The 19,529-nt window shown below is 30.3% G+C and overlaps 2 protein-coding genes across 2 annotated transcripts; both read left to right on the top strand.

Moving 5' to 3' along the window:
- Positions 1-2,331: 2,331 nt before the first annotated feature.
- On the top strand, positions 2,332-8,057 carry LOC137811931 (DUF21 domain-containing protein At2g14520). Its single transcript, XM_068613791.2, has 11 exons — positions 2,332-2,842; positions 3,810-3,886; positions 3,964-4,047; positions 4,931-5,044; positions 5,166-5,252; positions 5,493-5,632; positions 5,724-5,811; positions 7,002-7,075; positions 7,166-7,290; positions 7,378-7,643; positions 7,766-8,057. The coding sequence occupies exons 1-11, from the start codon at positions 2,665-2,667 to the stop codon at positions 7,808-7,810; spliced, it is 1,278 nt and encodes a 425-aa protein (XP_068469892.1). The 5' UTR covers positions 2,332-2,664; the 3' UTR covers positions 7,811-8,057.
- A 4,016-nt stretch (positions 8,058-12,073) lies between these two features.
- On the top strand, positions 12,074-18,428 carry AGD2 (Pyridoxal phosphate (PLP)-dependent transferases superfamily protein). The gene is made up of 10 exons (XM_068613790.1): positions 12,074-12,377; positions 12,553-12,623; positions 13,042-13,109; positions 13,899-14,015; positions 14,396-14,458; positions 15,069-15,173; positions 15,377-15,427; positions 16,350-16,670; positions 17,399-17,605; positions 17,922-18,428. Exons 1-10 carry the CDS (start codon positions 12,298-12,300, stop codon positions 18,213-18,215), a joined length of 1,377 nt encoding a protein of 458 aa, XP_068469891.1. The 5' UTR covers positions 12,074-12,297; the 3' UTR covers positions 18,216-18,428.
- Positions 18,429-19,529: the final 1,101 nt, after the last annotated feature.

Raw genomic sequence — 19,529 nt, 5'->3', positions numbered from 1 at the left:
CTTTTTTTTAACAAGAAACACAAATAAAAACTTAAAATTTAGAGATAATAAAACTAAAATTTAACATAATAGTAAAGAATAAAAACATGCATAAATTTTAGTATTTTTTTATTAAAAAAAGTAAAATTAATTGAAACTATTTACAGATGTCCAATTCTTAAATAATAACTAAATCCAACAGTAACATTACATAAATTTTTAGAATAAAATAATATTTTATCAATAATAAACATGATATATATATATAAAAATGTATTTGAATGATACATTATTATTTATTGATTAATGTTTATTAGACACCATGCTCCATCTTATAATCTAATAAATATTATTATTTTAATTATTTTTAAAAATTTATAATTTTATTAATTTAAGAAAAATCCAATTTTTTATATTTTGTATGTATTTCCATAAAAAAAATCTTTTTTTTATTATAAATATTAATATTTATTATGATAGTAAGATAGAATTTAGGATATAAGATTTAAGATTTAAGATAGAACATGTCAAAAATATCAAAACTTTTATTTATAATATAAGGACAATTGAATTAAAATTTTGATATATTTTAGTCATATACTTAGAACTAGTAGTTACATGTCAAGTCATATGATTGCAATATTTCGTTTAATTTTGTTTATAATAGAATGAACTAAAAACAATTATATACAAACATTAAGAACTTAAAATTGATAAAAAAATATTTGTGAAAAACTAAAACTCGTAAAAGAATGATTGAGAAACTGAAATGAATAAACAAATATTGTGAGATTAAAAGTGAACTTTTTTAAACTGATAAAGCATAATTTATTTAATATTTTACACTCAGCTCGTCAAATTTATCCAAAAATTTATAAAGTAAAGATGTATTTTATCCTAAAAGTAAAAAATAAGAATAAAACCACATTGCTTTTACAAATTAATAATAGAAAAATATACGGTGACTTTTTTTTACATGTTATACCATTCTATAAAATTTGTAAAATTTGAAAATTTATGATGAAATGTGTAAAAAGTGTCCAAGATGGTAAAGTTACCAAATAATAATGGTTGAGTGGTAAAATGAGTAAATAAAATTTGCTAACTAATGTCCTAAAAATCCCAATTTAAAAAAATATCTGTATTATAAATTACGAAAAACACATCAAAATTCATAAAATGAGAAAAAAAAACACTTTTAATTGTATTTACTTAAAAAAAATAGGTTTCATTAAATATAATTAAACAAGATTTTGAATAAAGAGTAGTAAAATTAAAGAACATTTTATATTGTAAAAAACAAATTATCAACCACAAGATTTGCGATGCTGTCATGGTTTTTGGACGCATTAGAACTCAACTGCCATTCCCATCAATTGTTCGTCTCAACTTTTCTTTATAAGGTTTACGCAGGATAAACTTAGAATATTCCATAAATACATTTAATTACTACAATATAAATATAAATTTTACGTAGTTTAATTTTTTTTAAAATATTTTTAATACATTATTATAATTTATACAAATATAAATATTTATAATATAAGTTTTAAAACAATATTTTAAATTTTTTTAAGTTCTATCAGAAACTAACACCTAATTCAAAGATTACTAGCGAATCGAAGAAAAAATTAGGGTAAGTTCAATACAATCCATGCAACATGAACTTTTTCATCAGCTTCTCACCATCACTTGATGTCGTAGTTTATTTGACTTAGATAATCAGTTAAGCTCGGAGATATCTATTACCACATAAACATCAATACTTAATACATCAACAAATATCAGTTCATATATTATCCCATTATCCCAAATGTATGAATTCAATTTCATATCATTTTCATTATACAATATCATTAAAAACGCAATTCACAACATTTCAAATCCTATTTAACATAAAAAAAAACAACACTTAAAAATACTAAACCATCTAATATTTTTACCAGTTTAAACAATATAATAAACAAACAACATTACTGATAAAATGAATATTGGGACCACGTCCCCTCTACATTTAGATTTTTTAGCCTGTGGTACTATTAAAAAATTAAAGTTAGTTTCTCTTACCTAAAATTCTTTATTTAGATGGAAACTCTACCTCAAACAGGATAATCACTGCAAAATTTAGGAACCTAAAGAAAATTATCCAAACATTACCAAATTTTAGTATGAACCTAATTAAGTTAAGAGAAACATTTTTTTCAACTGGTTTTACTAATATTGATGGCTAAATCATAGAAAAAAAATAAAGAATAAGAGATCTTTAGCTTAAAAATAAATTTATTATATTTGAAAATCTGGGTATAAAAAGAGAAATTTGGGTATATGAAAAGAGAAAATGAAAAGAGAAATGAGAGAAGAGAATGGGAGAGAGAGATAGGGTCTTTTTTTTTTCTTCTTTCGCTTTTTTTACGGTTTATCACAGTATTAAATAAGTTTTAATTACTGATTAATATATAATAATAATAAATAATTTAAATTAAGTATTTTTAAGCCTTTAACGTTTAATTAAAAAAAAGTAAAGCCACCGTCATGTTCACCTTTAAATTCACACAAGTGCACGTGCTTCTTGGTTTTTCATCTCATCTACCGAAACAATGGAGATGGTGGAGCTCTGTGGAGAACATTTTTCCTCTGATTGTTGCTAATACTCGAACAACAAGTCTAACAGAGAGAAAGAGGTGAATGGCGGTGGAGTACGCATGCTGCACGTCGGAGTTCTTCGTTCACATACTCGTGATCGTTCTGCTGGTTCTGTTCGCGGGCCTCATGTCGGGCCTCACTTTGGGCCTCATGTCCCTCAGCCTTGTTGATCTCGAGGTCCTCGCTAAGTCTGGTACTCCTCAAGATCGCAGTCACGCTGGTATGTATCATATTGCAAACTAATTTCTTCATCTCTCTCTCTCTCTCTGTCCCTCTCTCTTCTTTCGTAATTTCAATAATCACGGCACTCGTGTTTCAAGCTGAAACTTGTGCACCGAGTCAGCAAATTTGTTCCAGGAATCGTACAGAAGGAAATTTGCATCTGATTTTGTTTGCGGAACTTTCTATTATTGTTTTAACAGTAATAAAAAGACAGAAAAAATTGTTTCCGACTTTCTTGTGCTGAGTTTGTTTACAGTTGAAAATGATCCGTCTAGGTAACTAACTCCCTGTAATGATTCATTTGGTCGCATGAATTACAATTAAAGTAAAGAATTTAAGTGCAGTTGTTGATTAAAATTCCGTTCTTGAGACATTTGGGAGCGTGGTTTTAAAAACTTGTCGTGGTTTCCTTCGTGCGGTTCTTGATTCTGTAGAAACTACAAATGATACCATTACTGTCGCTTTCCGGTTGAGGAAATTGTAAAATTGCAGCTGAAATCACGGTGTCTTTCTTAAAACCTAATTTGGGAGTTTTTGAGTAAGGTCTGATAAGATAAATTTCTTTACAAGGAATTTCAGCAGAAAAAAAATATGAAAAGTGAGATGAGTAAATTAAAGTTTGTTCATAAGAATCTCTTTGTATAATTTCTCTGCATTTTTATTTTTGATTTAACTTACATATAAATTAATTTTAATTTGGAAGAATTTATTTTCTTCTTTAAATCCTGAAGACCTTGTGAAAAAAGTTGTGTAAATATATCCTAACAATAAAATCATAAGGCATGTTATCTAGATTTCAAGGATAAAGAAAATGGTTAGCTGAATGTTTCCATTAATGAAGGGACTTTTGGCATGGTAGAAACGGGAAGAACGTGATTGCTTGATTTTTTTCTGTTCTGTAAAGTATGCAGTTAGTTAATGATTCTCTACTTTTTTGAATTGGCGTTTTGTTTCTGTAATTACAGCGAAGATATTACCAGTTGTCAAAAACCAACATTTATTGCTTTGTACACTGCTAATTTGCAATGCTGCAGCCATGGAGGTACAACCGCAGTCATATACTGGTCTCTAATTTGTCACAAGGATTTCATATTATAAATTGTTGTTCTTTTTTTTCAGACACTTCCTATTTTTCTCGACGGTCTTGTTACTGCGTGGGGTGCTATCCTTATTTCGGTGACATTAATTCTTTTGTTCGGTGAGGTAAGAACGTTCTGTAACTGTATGTTTTAAAGCAGAATACCTGCATGTATCAGATTAAGTGCCTATTTGTTTAGAGGTTGGAACAATGCAGCAATAAATAAAAATCTGGTTGCGAAGAATCCGATTTGCTTGGTTTTGCATTTTTTTCCATTTGTAGAAGACATATTCGATCCACTAGAATCAAATCTAATTGAAACAGTAGTTTTTCATTCCACTATCAGTATGTAGCGAATATAACTTTAATCTTTATAATACACCAAGACATAATACTATATATATATATATATTAAATTTAATATGTATTTCAGAAAGCTTATTACTAAAAGTGGCTTTGCTTTATCTGTTCATACAAAAACAATACTTTTAAACTCACTTTTCCCAAACACTAATATGTTCTTTCAATTGTAATTCTTTTTTACACTAACTCTTTCAAAATTAATTCTACCAAAACTTATTACAAACATACTCTAAAAGCATCTCTCGTCCTTTTCACTTTGATCTTAGTGGTACAGGTACATTCCTTTTGACATAGTCATAGAGGACTAAGAAGGAGACTTCAGGCTACATTGAATTTAAATGGTAGATTAGGAATTGAAATGATGCTAATAGATCCAATTTGAGTTTCAATTATGCATCAAACACTGAATATGGAAGGGAGAAATTTGACTTAAATCCTGATTTATCTATAAGTAAATTAATTTCAATCATTAGTATTTGTTAAGTTTGCTCATTTACCGATAACCTTAGTAGGGTCCTCTGTATGGTGGTTCTAACCCATTGGATTGATGCATGTGTGGTAGATATTTATTTGTCTACTATTTGATATGAATATATTAACTTTCAATCTGTGTAAGTGCTCTGATGTATGTCTACTCGTGTGAAGATTATACCCCAATCAGTTTGTTCTCGGTATGGTTTGGCTATTGGTGCATCAGTGGCTCCCTTTGTCCGGGTGCTTGTATGTGTGTGCTTTCCGGTTGCCTTTCCAATTAGTAAGGTGACAAAATTTGAAGATTTTTTATTTCTTCTATTTTGAGTAAACATGCAGCAAATTTAATTTGTTTTGTCCTTATTTCCATTTCCTTATTGGGTTTTTTTGCATGTATATGGTTTTCCAGTTGTTGGACTTTTTGCTAGGCCATCGACATGAGGCCTTATTCCGTAGAGCTGAGTTGAAGACACTTGTAAATTTGCATGGTAATGAGGTCTGTATCAGAGCAATGAGAGGTCTCTTTAATGTTCTTGTTTTAATTTGCTCTGCCGAATCTGAGTTATGTGTTTCATAAGTATATTTCTCTTTTCTAGCGTTTCTTTTTCAATCAAAATATGTAATTTGTGTGAACTGTCACCAAGGGCTATCTTATCTACTTTTCTGGTTATTTGGAATCCCACGGTTTAACATTCATGCTTTTTGTGTGTTTGTTGATATTGTTCAATTGTATTAGGCTGGAAAAGGTGGGGAACTGACACATGATGAAACAACTATCATTGCTGGGGCACTTGAACTCAGCGAGAAGACAGCCAGTGATGCTATGACTCCTATAGCTGATACATTTGCTGTTGATATTAATTCAAAGCTTGATAGGTAAGGTGTATTCTACATTTTATGAACTAAAGGTAGCTTTTGTATTTTGTCCAAATTTTATTCAAATAATTAAATGCCTATTATTAAATAGGGAACTGATGAATGAAATATTGGAGAAAGGGCATAGCAGAGTCCCAGTCTTCTATGAGCAGTCTACAAACATTATAGGACTTATACTGGTAAAGTGTTTTATTTTTTCTTCTTTAAACCATAATGTTGAACATCCTTTTTTCATTAGAATTAGATGAAGTGCTTTAAAAACCACATCCAGAGGATTATTACAAAAGTCAATTGTTCTTGACTGTTTGATCAAAGCTATCTTTCTAAAGATCCTCAGGAATCACTTTCTTGAAATTTTACTTTTTGCTATGAACTTGAAGGTCAGCCTCCATGTGAAACACAAAACCATCACTTGGGTATTGAGCATTTACTTGATAAGAACTGAATTATTTTGCAAACAGTTGTAACCTTGGAAATGAGAATGTGACCTATTTTCTTATGTAGTATCCCCAGAGCATCTAATCTGTTTCTATAGTTACATTTGGTTCATCTGATTCATTCTTGGTTCAATTGTCCAAAATGAATGGCAATGACAATGAATGCCAGTTAGGAATGAAAAACATGTTTAGTTTGGGTATTTGAGATGCGCAATAAAATACAATTCTATGATTTCACTTAATATGAAAACAAGCTCAGCACTTAATTTATCTGTCACAAGGTAGTATTCAGAAGGTCATGTGATATTTCGGTTATTCATGAGTTAATGGTGGTTATTCACGAGTTAATGGTGGGTTATTCACGAGTTAATCGTGTAAGCCAACTATCAGTTGTAGTGCTTGCTGCACATTGGTTATGAAACAAGCTTAGTACTTCATTGGGTGGTAAACTATTAGCTTAAATGTTGCATGTTAAATTTGATGTAATGAATGAGAGGATACGTGTCACTTTTTAAGCCTGACTACTTAGCAAAATGCCAGAGATTCATCTGGTGACCATTCTGTAACACAAACATTCAGGGGGATCAAAACATCAGCGATCTGTCACTTTTTGTGTGGTTTACAAGACATTATTAGTTATAACTCAGTTGTGATATTAGTGGTGGGTATCTCCTAAACAGGATTGATATTCATTGAGGTTGATGCTTCCTTCACTGTTAACATGAATTCCAGCTGCTGCGAGATTTTGTTTTCTGTGATTTTGTTTTTTGCTTTTTATGAGTAAACTTTGTATGATGAGATTATGATTCCTTTGCATTATTAATCTTTTTTTCTACTGCTTGCTCACAATCGATGTTTTCTCAATCCTCTATTTTTGTGATTGTATACATATACCACCTTATGTTTTCTGAATGCACGCTGCTTAATTTTAGGTGAAGAATTTATTGACTGTTCATCCAGAAGATGATGCATCCGTGAAGAGTGTAACTATACGCAGGATTCCAAGGTAATCTTATATATGATTTACCAGTTTAATGGACGAAGACACGTTGGTTTTATATTGTGCTTAATTACGTGACCTTACATGTATTGACAGGGTTCCAGAAAGTATGCCACTTTATGACATTTTAAATGAATTCCAGAAGGGCCATAGCCACATGGCAGTTGTTGTGAGACGGTGTGACAAGATGGAGGAACAATCTTCCCAAAATAATGCAGACGGTAAAATCACGCTATAAACAGTTTAAAAATTTGAAACTGAACTTTTCTCTCTTAACAAATGCTGTGTGCCTCACGACTCTAAAATAGACTCGGTGAGAGATGTGAAGGTGGATATCGATGATGAAAAGCCTCCCAAGGAGAAAATTTTGAAACCCAAGTTGCCACTCCATAAGTGGAAAAGCTTCCCAAATACAAACATGTCAAATAGGGCTGGTTCTCGGAGCAGAAAATGGTCAAAAAATATGTACTCGGATATTTTGGAGATAGATGGAAGTCCCCTTCCTAAGCTCCCCGAAGAAGAAGAAGCTGTCGGAATTATTACAATGGAAGATGTTATTGAAGAACTTCTACAGGTATTGAACTACAAATGATCATTCTGAACAATTCTGTTCCCATCCCTCATGAAACATGGTAGATAAAATAAATAACTAATATACTTGTAGAGAGATTTACTGGTGTCAAAATTTGTGTGTAGGAGGAGATCTTTGATGAGACAGATCATCATTTTGAAGACTCGTGACAGTGGCTTCTCCATAAAACCATGTTCATATTCTTGTTTGGATCTTATAGATTTTAACTAGATAATTCGGTTTAGGGTGAGAGCTGCTGTATAGAGAAGTGAGTGGTGATTGGAACGTGTAAGCCATTATCGTGGACGAAATGTTGGGACCAGACAGCTGTTAATACACCGAACCTTTTTTCGACGTGCGTGCGGGTCTTTATCGCAATGAAGCATGCCAGCAAATCATGGTGTGTTTTTGTGTGAATCTATGTTTTCCTTTCTTTTTTGATTAATTGATAGCAACTTGTATGGGTTGCATGCGCATTACGTAAGAGTATTGGCATTTAGGATGCACAGAATTTCATAAAAGATAAATTCTGTAACTATTTTATACTTCAAATAAGGATAACTTGGCTACTTCAGTTGAAAAAAATATTCTCTAGCTATTCGGAAATTAACAATTCAGAATATGTACTTCAAGAACAACCCTGTATTAAAAACATGGTTTGGGTCTAGAAACGTCTTTGATTTTATTTTGGCAATTGCTTCCTGCACCCAATTACAGGGAAAAGACAAAAATATCTTTAAAAAAATGAGTTACATCGGATAAATTTTTTTCGGATAAATTTTTTCCGGAACACAATAATTTTTTGGGATAAATTTTTTTGAAATGTATTATTTTTAATTCTGAATTTTTTTATATGGAATGGGATTTTTGATTTTCTGTTTCTAGATTTTTATATTTGGAACACAATAATTTCTTCTGATCTGTATTATTTTCAATTTTGAAATTTTGGATTTTCATTTCTTGATTCAAAAGCAATTGCCTTTTATTTTTTTTCTAATTTTACCTTACATTGTCCTAGCCCAATTGTTGGCTTTATTATTTTTAAGAAAATATTTAAACTGAATTTACTTATTCTATTTTTAGTTCTTTCTGCTCGATAGTTGTACTTCGGACATTTGATCCTTTTGGACATTCACCATATTAACAGTGAGATTTTTATGGTGCGTTAGATTTTAAATCTTAAAATTTTAAAAACAGTCGGTGACCTAACCTATTCACCAGGGACCACTAAAATACCAGGTTGAATAATAAATATAAGCTTGTAATTAAATTAAACTCTGTGAATGTTCAGAGGGACAGAGAGAAAATACTTTAAAAAATGAAGAATTTTATACATTTTTATTATTTCTATTTAATTTTCTTTCTTTTTTATCACTTCTTTATTTTCTACTTAATTCTACTCTAATAAATTATTTATTTTATATTTAAACAAAACATTATTTAGAAATTGACCCACGCGAGTTACTAGAAAACCCAACCATCTCCAAGGACTTTGTTTAGTGAAATATATGAAATACCTATTTAGAAAAATAAAATAAAATTGTCCAAGAGAATCACATGGAATTTTGGGTTATTCCATTTTTGAAAAGAAGAATGATTGGTATGAAAGGATTACGTTATATACCTGAATACTGAATGAGATTGGCACTAATTGGTTATTTTTGTAGCTAGCTTTAGATATTTTGTCTGTAGCTATTACTCTTCCATCATTTGGTTCTACAAACACCAGAAATCAGCACTTTCTCACCCTCTATAATTTCTAATTATGATAATGTTCTTCTTCAATCTAATTCTGTAAAATTACTTAGTTTAATTTGACTGTTATGTTTACATCATCTTATGCAACTTCGTGTTTCCTTTTTATACTTCTATTACATAAAATTTAAAACAATGTATAATACATAATATTACGAGATCATATTTATATATTTTTTTTTTACACAGTGTGGTAAGTGCTCTCATTCAATTGACGTCATTTTTTTTAAATAAGACGTAACCAGACAAGACAAATAATCATTAAAAAACCATTAACTATTAATGGTTGTTTTTATACAAAGGTAAACAAATTGTTTTTAGCGAAATCAATATTATCACTATATGTATATAATCTTTAGACACATATAATCATTAAATACATATTTTTTAGACAATCGGGTTCTTTATTAATTGGTAGAAGGTTTTGTATTGGACACGTATTTATTTATTCTTTTTTAATAGATATATTAGCACACTAATACATCAAGAAAGATATCGTAATACGAAATAACTAATTTAATATTTAACTATATTTATTATCATAAAAACTCTTGTTAATTTAGGGACAGTCTATTATTCATTGTTTATATAATAGATATAAGAGTTTCATAGAATACCCATTGAAGATAACAGTGCAATGTCTCCAGGCCATATGTGAAAAGCTGTTAAGGATTCTGTAGCTGCGTGCACTACTATCAACAAGTCAAGACCTACACTAAGCTTCCAATGGGATTACTCCAACCAATTCATCTACCTATCTTTCCTTTAATTTTATTGCTATATTTTATTTTTTATTTGATGTGGAGAGACACTGTATATTTGGTGCTTAATCTCATATAGATATTAGTAGATAGATAAAAATAATTTTATGTATTCATTATATATGCTAGAAATGATAATGATAATAAATTTGTAATTGTTTTTTTTATTAGTAAAATTATTTGCGAATAGAATGAAGAATTAGGTGCAGTGGTCTAGATTAGAGTGAACATGTAACACCAGATAACAAAATACTGTATAATTAAATCACAAAAAAAAATTAAAAATTCAAAGTTTTTTATAATATCAAATAATTATAATTTATATAATTAATTTTACATATTTCATCGCTGTAACTCTTAAATATATATAAGTTTTGGACGTGGTACGTTATTATTAACATTTTTTACACGTCCAAAACTTATATATAAGAGTCACCACTATTAACATTTTCTACACATCCAAAATTTATAAATTTATGTGTAAGAGTTATTGAAGAAGTGCTACTCTTCATGCTCACAACTTTGTTATTTTCAACATCACAAAATGCAATTATGATGATCAAGGCATCATGTGAGGGAAGCTTGATGATTAACCATACATTTTTTTCTTATTTCGATAATGAAAATAAAAATAAAGGAAAAGGATAAAGTGTGGGAAGTACAAGTCAATTAATGCAAAAAATAAATAAATATATCCAACAACATCCTTACCTCCTTATGTATATTCTTCATTATCTATTATCACATTAAATAAAAAAACATAAATACTTTATATAAGTTTATCTCGTAAGATTACATCATATTTTTAATAAAACTTGTCTAACTATATTATTAGTTGTTAAAGACAAGTATTTTTTTAATATCACTCTTAATTGTAAATTTTAAGTTGTAAAAATATATTTATAAAATTTATAAAAAAAAATATTTACTTGAAGGAAGATGAGCTTATGATGAATATATTCTCTTTTATGTGTAATTTTTTTCTACTCAATACCTAAAGACTTTACCAAATTGTTTTCTTGATAACTTTTTTCTATTTCATGTTGTGTAATCTCTTGTGGCCAATGCATAATACATTATTGTTTTGCATTAAATACATTGTGAGTTGAATTTAAGAATAGATTACAGACATTTCATAATTGAGCTCCTTTACTAATTACTCAATTTGCTTATCTTTCCTCATTTGGAGCTTGAAAACATTGTATTGTTATTCTCTTGTAATAAATAAGTTAATTAAAAATTAATTTACTTTTTAGCCAAATAATAATTTATTTATTTTAAATCATTGATAAGTTAAAGAAAAAATATAGTTTTTATTATAACATAAAATTGATTTAATAAACAATTTAAAAAATAAAACTAAACACAAAAATATTAGAAGTAAAAGGCCACAAATTAATAAGTTTGTTAACAAAATATAATAGATAAAATCAAACAAATGATTTTAGTAAGAAATTATTAATATGAAAAAAATCTACCGTATAAATTATAAACTCCAAATAAAAATAAATTTGTATTTGCAATTCAACATTCTTATTAAATTTTACAATCATTTATCACAAGTGTCTAAGAATCAGTTTAAATTGGTTATATAATTGACATTTAACTTACAACTAGAATATAATAGAATATGTTTTAGCATTTTTAAAACATCTAAAAGTTCAATTTTAATCATTTTATAAAATACTATATAATTAGAGACAAAAAAAGTGGAGCATTTTAAAATTAAAAGAATAGAAAAAACAGAATTTATTGGAGAAATTAAAACTTAGTTTTAAAAGATTTAAATAAATAAAATCCATGTTTTAGGAATTATAACTTAATAAAGTTATCCAAATTTAAATATAAATAATTTCTACATAAGCATATTATTCACACAATTATTATAAAACTATATTAGTTCATAGAATATAAAGAGTCTTATTCCCATGAGGCATGCTTCTTTTTAGATTAATCAGAAACATCACACCATGTTTTGATCTTAAGCCAAAACTCACAAAATTAAGATTAAATTTTTTTGAACTGAGAATTAATATTTTTATAGGGTTGATAGCAGAAGCAGCATACCCTTCCTCGTCACAAACACTGAACGCCGCAGCTCTGTAGTTTGATCGACGCACTCTCTCCACCTCAATCTAACAATGTCTATAACCCAAAACCTCGCTACTTCACTCTCTTCTACTTCTTCTGCTTTCTTAGCTCCCTCTTCCTTCAATTCTAGGTATTTAATTTCACTTCACCTCACCTTGTTCCTTTTTGTCACTTTTGTTCGCAAGAAAAATTGGATCCTACCCACAAATGGTTTTTTTTCTGGGTTGATTCGAAAGTGCATCTTTCTTCACTTTATGATTAAAAGTGTTGAATTTTATTTGTGGGGGTTCATTTGGCTGCTGCAGGGGACACGTTTCATTGCCTGTGAAGAGCGTGGGCATTTGCAAATGCATTGCGACACCCGAGGCTGAGACCGGTACCTTGAAAACTTCTCTTTTCTATTTAGAATTAAGAAATGATGCCTGGATATGGCCATACTAGTTGACACTTAGTGAGAGAAAGAGAACTATGGAGCAATGATTGGTGTTAACGGAGTAATCTTGATGTGGAAGTGTCTACATATTTCTCTTTAAATTTTTTGGTTCTTCTTGTGATTGGGCAATGCTATAATGGGGTGCATACCTCTGTTTAGTGGTTTCTTTTTACAATGCTGTAGTTGACAAGTTTATGAATTCAAATTCTGGCTGGCCATTTCCTTAGTTGTATAGTAGTGTGTATGTTGGAAGGGTTGTTATAGTGGTATAGTTTTGAAAAGAGCATAGTAGTGTGTTGACTAAATATTAAAGATACGATTGAGTGAGATAACATTTATATGTCTTCCTTTTTTCGCTAAGGGTACAAGACAAGGGTCACTCGCAATCCAAATATGGGGAAACTTCAAGCTGGCTATCTATTTCCTGAGGTATGCAATGCTACTGGACCTTTCTGGTTTTGTTACAGTTCTTCCTCAGTTATGTCATTTAGAAACCAAACTCTTAGTTTGGTTATCGCTCGGTGTATAGTTGTTTTCATTCACCACGCATGCTCCCCCCGGATGCTATGTTTTGAAATTATAATTGTACTTCAAATATTTGTTTCTAATTCCTCTCGAGGGAAATGGCTTTTGTTGCTCGAAACTGGAATAATCAAGATGAAGAGCCATTCGTTTGTTGAAGTACGTTGGATTGTATTATGCAGGTTCCCATAATTGAATAATCAAGATGAAGGATTGCATGTCTTTTATAGTGAAATAACAAGTTATTGCGTAAATTAATGTTAACTTTGGAACATTTTAACCACTGCATTTTTCATAACCAACCTCCTCTTTTATGTTTTCTCTAGAAAATTTAAGTCATTTTATTTAATCAGAATCGATGCTCTTTTGGAGACATGAATATAACCCTGACAATAGATGCCTTTCGTCAACATCTAATCATATAATTTTTGAAGGAAAGACTGATTAATTTTGTGAAGTGAGATGCCGAAGCACTGTTTTGCTCTTGAAATTTGCTTGTACATTCTACCTCAAACGGATAAATAAGAATTAGAAAAATATGTATTCCTTTTCTTATTCTTTCTTCTTTTTTATTTGTATACAATTATGTAATGATTAATGAATTTGTATATCTTTCTTTCTTTCGTTCACGCACTCAAACATTGATTAATTCTTTAACAGTGACTACGTTTCTGCTTTTCATGTCACTGACCACAGATTGCTAGAAGAAGGTCTGCACACTTGCTGAAGTACCCTGATGCTAAAGTTATAAGCCTTGGAATTGGTGACACTACCGAACCTATTCCTGAAGTCATATCTGATGCACTGTCAAAGGTAGAACTTTGGTGTGAACAAAGCTGATATTATCTTTAATTTTAGGACATTGGATATTTGACACTTTTTTTCTTAAGTAATTACCATTTTCCCTTGAGGTTGGAGCTCTATGATTAATGATGAATTTTATTAAAGTACCATGTATCATATATTTTTTTAAGTAGCTTTAATTTTGTCATCTTTATAATTCCTTTCATGTCTAGTTATATTTGTTTCAGTTTATCTTTTCTCTATCATAAATAAGTAATATTTTGTAGGTATATTTTTTTTAATCATAGAAGTGTTAATCATGCATAATGCTTTACTAAATTGAATAATACCCGTGTTTCACCGATTTCCATTTAAATACTTGAAAATGTTGTAATTTCCCTTTTGTTCAGAGATCACAAGCATTGTCAACTATTGAAGGATATAGTGGGTATGGAGCTGAACAAGGTGAAAAGGTATGTTGTTTTGACATCTTAAGGAGGGTTTTTCCATTTTCGATTTTTGGTCCTTCCATGGTCTACTTTCCGAACTCATTAAAAGTGAATGCCGGTTATACAGTTTTCCTCCCTTGTTAATGGTTTCTAGACCTACCTGTGTTGTTTTTTTGGGTTTACAATTACTTTATGGTATCAATTCTACATGTGGATTCCTTTCTTTTCTTGGTCCTTGAACTGTTTCAGGAAGAAAAAATGGTATTTTCATCTTATGTGTGCCTGTTGTGCACTATATTCAAGAGGTTTTACTGGAAGAAGTTATGCCTTGAGCCTTGTGATAAATTTGGGTCAGAAATTTGGCCACATTGGCTCATGTTTAGAGGATGGATAGTTGTAGCTTTTTATGTCATGTACCATTCATTATTTTATGTTTTGTTCTTTTAATTTATGTTATCTTTGAAAACTCTGAGAATTGGGATGGATGATAAGAAAACAGCTACTTTGTGATTGCATATAAAATGTTTTCTTTGTATTTAGGGTTGTGAGGTGCCTAAGTTCAATCCTTGCAATTGATGTTAATGTTTACTCTTGGGGGAATTTGATTAGATAAAGACATCTCTAATCTATGCAGCCATTAAGAAGTGCAATTGCTTCAACATTTTACAGCGATCTTGGCATAGAAGAGGATGATATATTTGTATCAGATGGAGCAAAGTGTGATATATCTCGTCTCCAGGTTCATTTGTCTTTTCTTTGTTTTTATTTCTTAAAATATATGATATCCTTCTTAAATTGTCTTTTCTGCCTATCTTGCTCTTTACCTGGACTACATATTCTGATTCAATTTAAAATGTTCTTCTATTTTAATTTTGTGACATGTTAATTGGGTATCTTCTACAACCAATAACTAAATATTCTTCTATTTTCATTTTTTGACAGATTGTCTTCGGTTCAAATGTAAAATTGGCTGTACAAGACCCTTCATACCCGGTAATTCATATTTATGTGATTGGTTAAAACCATTACACTTCCGTTTTGCTCTATGAAGAATCAACCAGTTTCTTGGAAGAATGATTTTATTTTTTCAAGAAATGCTCTTCAATGTAGTTACCAAACCTTGACTTAGAAGTTTGTCTATTACTTAGGAAAGAAGGGCACCGAACATACGTAGACATGTATAAATCACCAATTAATGTCTTTGATTAATGTTTCATCTTTGATTCATATTTTTCTACGTTTTGAAATTATTAACATATATAATTAACTATCTTACTATACTGGACATTGTTGTCCCTTTATCTGATAAAGAGCTAATTGCTAGTTCATTTGATAGTTCGCCGGAATGAGAAGATTGTAACCCAGACTTTTGCTACACAAATTTTAGTAGAGCAAGACTAACCTTTACGCAACTGCATATCTAAATAATTGTGATTATTATACACTAATGAGAGCTTTTGACTTATTCCTTTTTTGTTGGAATGTTTGATTGTTACTCCATTTTTTCAAGTTACAATAAATAAAGCTGCAGGGAATTGGTGTTTTGTTCATGTGGGCTTAGCCCATGTTTGATAACTGATTATTTTTTAAAAATGATCATTTTTTTCAAAATCCTTTTTTCAGGAAACTGGTAAGGAGAAGTCACAATTTCTATATATAAGCTGAGCTAAATATGATCTTTTATAGTAAACTGTGTTGAAACATTGGTTGAAAAATGTTTATAGACAATCAGTTTACTATGTAGAATTATGCAACACAATATTGAATTCTTTTGAAAATGAATTAGATGTAAAATTATGAATGGAATAATATATAGAAAACAAGGAAGTGATGGAACACCAGTTTTATTCTGTTCAAATTTCTAGCCCTTTCTCTAGTATTTGTTCTCTGTAAATAGTGGAACTTTTATTTGCAGGCCTATGTAGACTCAAGTGTAATTATGGGCCAGACTGGCCTCTACCAGAAGGATGTTGAGAAGTTTGCAAACATTGAATACATGAGGTGTAGTCCGGAAAATGGTTTCTTCCCTGATTTATCTTCAATTTCTCGACCAGACATCATATTTTTTTGTTCGCCAAACAATCCTACTGGTGCTGCAGCAACAAGGGAACAACTGACCCAACTAGTTAAGTATGCTAAGGACAACGGTTCTATAGTAATCCATGATTCAGCTTATGCAATGTATATTTCTGGTGACAACCCACGTTCCATCTTTGAAATTCCTGGAGCCAAGGAGGTCAGTCTGTCACTTATAATTTGATGTTTAAAGTCTGATAATTTGTTGTTTACTTCAAGAAAATCTCATGTTTTGGGTACGGGGTTTATTTAGTTTGACCTAAATGATGAATCTATTCGCTTGCACTGTGGTATATCTAGGAGGACGTTATTGCTCATTTCCCTACAATATTGTTACAGTTCTATTATGATAAACACTTATGAAAGACGAATACAAAAAGTAAAATTAAGCAGCCTTTTTTCATGAGTTAAATTTGACTTATGCATCTCAATTTTCAGAAAGTAAGATAAGAGAATTTCTATAAAAGTTACAGCACACTTTAATTTATGGGAGAACTTTAATTAATTTTTCTGTTTTTCTTTTTTTAGTTTTGGAACATCCTTCGTTTGGTATCGAAGATGTCACAGTCGAGTTATTTTACTTGCTCTATTAACTAGTTTATTCAAACAATATTTGAGTGTGCTATTTGCTGGCCACTGAATATTTTGGTAGCCATACATGTGTATTTACTTTTGCAAATGATTTCTACTTTTATTTACAGTATAAACTATATATTTTGGATGATTCTTATTTGATATACCAAGGGGATTACTGGTCAAGTTTTTTATAAATAAAAAATACGGCCAAAAATTTATAAATCAACAAAGAATCTTCTTTTGATGTCTCAGAATAATACCATGAATTTCTGTTGCATATCAATATCCGTAACATCTTACTGACAATTGCAGGTTGCCATTGAAACTTCATCATTTAGCAAGTATGCTGGGTTCACTGGAGTCCGATTAGGTTGGACTGCGATTCCAAAGCAGTTGCTGTTTTCTGATGGATTTCCTGTTGCCAGGGACTTCAACCGAATTGTATCCACTTGTTTCAATGGTGCATCAAATATTTCCCAGGCAGGTGGTTTGGCTTGTCTTTCACCAGAAGGTCTTAAGGTCAGTTATTTTGTTTTGCTTCTAAAGTTTTCTAAAACAGACAATTTCTGTACATATTGTTTAAAATGCCTATCTTCATCCTGCTCCCTTCTCCCATCACTCCCATACATCAAGGTCCACCCAACATCTCATGCTCCTTTGATGCTTCTCAGCTTCTATTATTATGTCATTCTATTGCTCCAACTTTTTCAGCTACTAACTTTATTACTAGCCTTTGTCGTGGAGGTGTGCAATTTGTGGCTAAGGTGGTTCTCTTTAATTGATGTATATTTTAAAGAAGTCGCGTAATAGGGTTGCTTTTTGCATTTGAATGCAGGCTATGCGAGGTGTTATTGGATTCTACAAAGAAAACACCAACATAATTATGGAGACATTTGATTCTCTTGGGTTTAAAGTCTATGGAGGGAAAGATGCACCATATGTGTGGGTTCATTTCCCTGGCCAAAGCTCATGGGATGTATTCGCAGAGATTCTTGAGAAGACTCATGTGGTTACAACTCCTGGTAGTGGTTTTGGACCCGGTGGTGAAGGTTTTGTCAGGGTTAGTGCCTTTGGTCACAGGGAAAACGTCTTGGAGGCATGCAGAAGGTTCAAGCAGCTATACAACTGAATTTAGAATATCTCTTGGTTTCAAAAGTTGTAATCTCTTGGACTGAAGCTAGGCCTGTCTTTAAATAATTGGTTTTCCTTGGAATCTAGATTAAGATGTAAAGACAGTGACAATTGAGACCATGTATTTTGTTACTGTTTTCCCTGTATCTTTCGCTAGCACTCTTTTTGGAAGGTGTTAGAGTTATGTTTCTATGAAAGATTTCAAACTCAACCGTTTTAACTTGGCAGATAATTTTCCGTTAGAAAGGTTATCGGACGATATGTTAGATAGTCTGAAAAGTCCCTAAACGGTCTATGAATCATTAGTTTGTAAATGTGTTCTAAGATACGTTTAAATAAAAGATATTGTTGAGACCTAGACGATCTATCTAGACCGTCTTTTGACCAACTAGATGGTCTATGCACCATTAGATGAATTGATGACTAGAAAATTATTTAGAGTTTATGTTTTGATGAAAATAAATAAATTGAATTGTTGATATGTATCTTGTATTTTTAAACAATGTTTCTATGATTGTAATATTTAGTAGATTCTCTAACCGTCTATAACATGTGTATATAATAGATAGACAGTATAATCAGACGTCTATAACATGTGTATATAATAGATAACATGTGTATATAATAGATAGACAGTATAATCAGACTTGTTAATTGCATAATAAAACAAAATTTAGACTGAATATTTATTATTTGTGACATGAATGATTTAATAATGTTTTGTATAATAGTAGTATGTAGTAGATTTTCTAAGCATCTATAACTTTTGTTATAGGTGATAGATTGTTCATGATAGATGGTTTGATGGATTGTTTATGATAGACGGAAACTTGTTCAAGATAACAAAATTCATACTAAATGTCTTATTGTGATTTGAATGATATAGTTTATTTGTAGTTTCACTGGTTAGTGGAGTTGTAGTATAAAGTAGTCCCTATTGAAATAACTCTATTTCACCTTGTTTTTTTTTATATATATTTAAACTCTATCTTTTCCTAAATAGATTTGTTCAAATTGAAGATATCTTGTAAATATATCTATTTTTTTTTTATCATAGTATAAGTTTCTTTAAACATATTGAATCCAAAACTAATCTTACTCCCAATAGTTCGAAGAATTTTCATGCCCAGATAAAAGCACAAAAGTGACCTTTAGTTTAAAACCATTAGAATTGAGACAAGATAGACACTGATGATACCATTAAGTAGATTGAAACAGGAAAAGATAAGTTTAAATTTTGAATAGTAGTAAATAAGGAATAGAAAAAATTATTCTTTTTGTTTACGAAAGTCAACTTTTCTATTTTTTTTTT

The sequence above is a fragment of the Phaseolus vulgaris genome, chromosome 2 (assembly GCF_051622355.1).
Source record: "Phaseolus vulgaris cultivar YP4 chromosome 2, ASM5162235v1, whole genome shotgun sequence".
NCBI lineage: Eukaryota > Viridiplantae > Streptophyta > Magnoliopsida > Fabales > Fabaceae > Phaseolus > Phaseolus vulgaris.
Note: the sequence above shows the minus strand (reverse complement) of the source record. Positions and strands in the feature narration are given on the sequence as shown.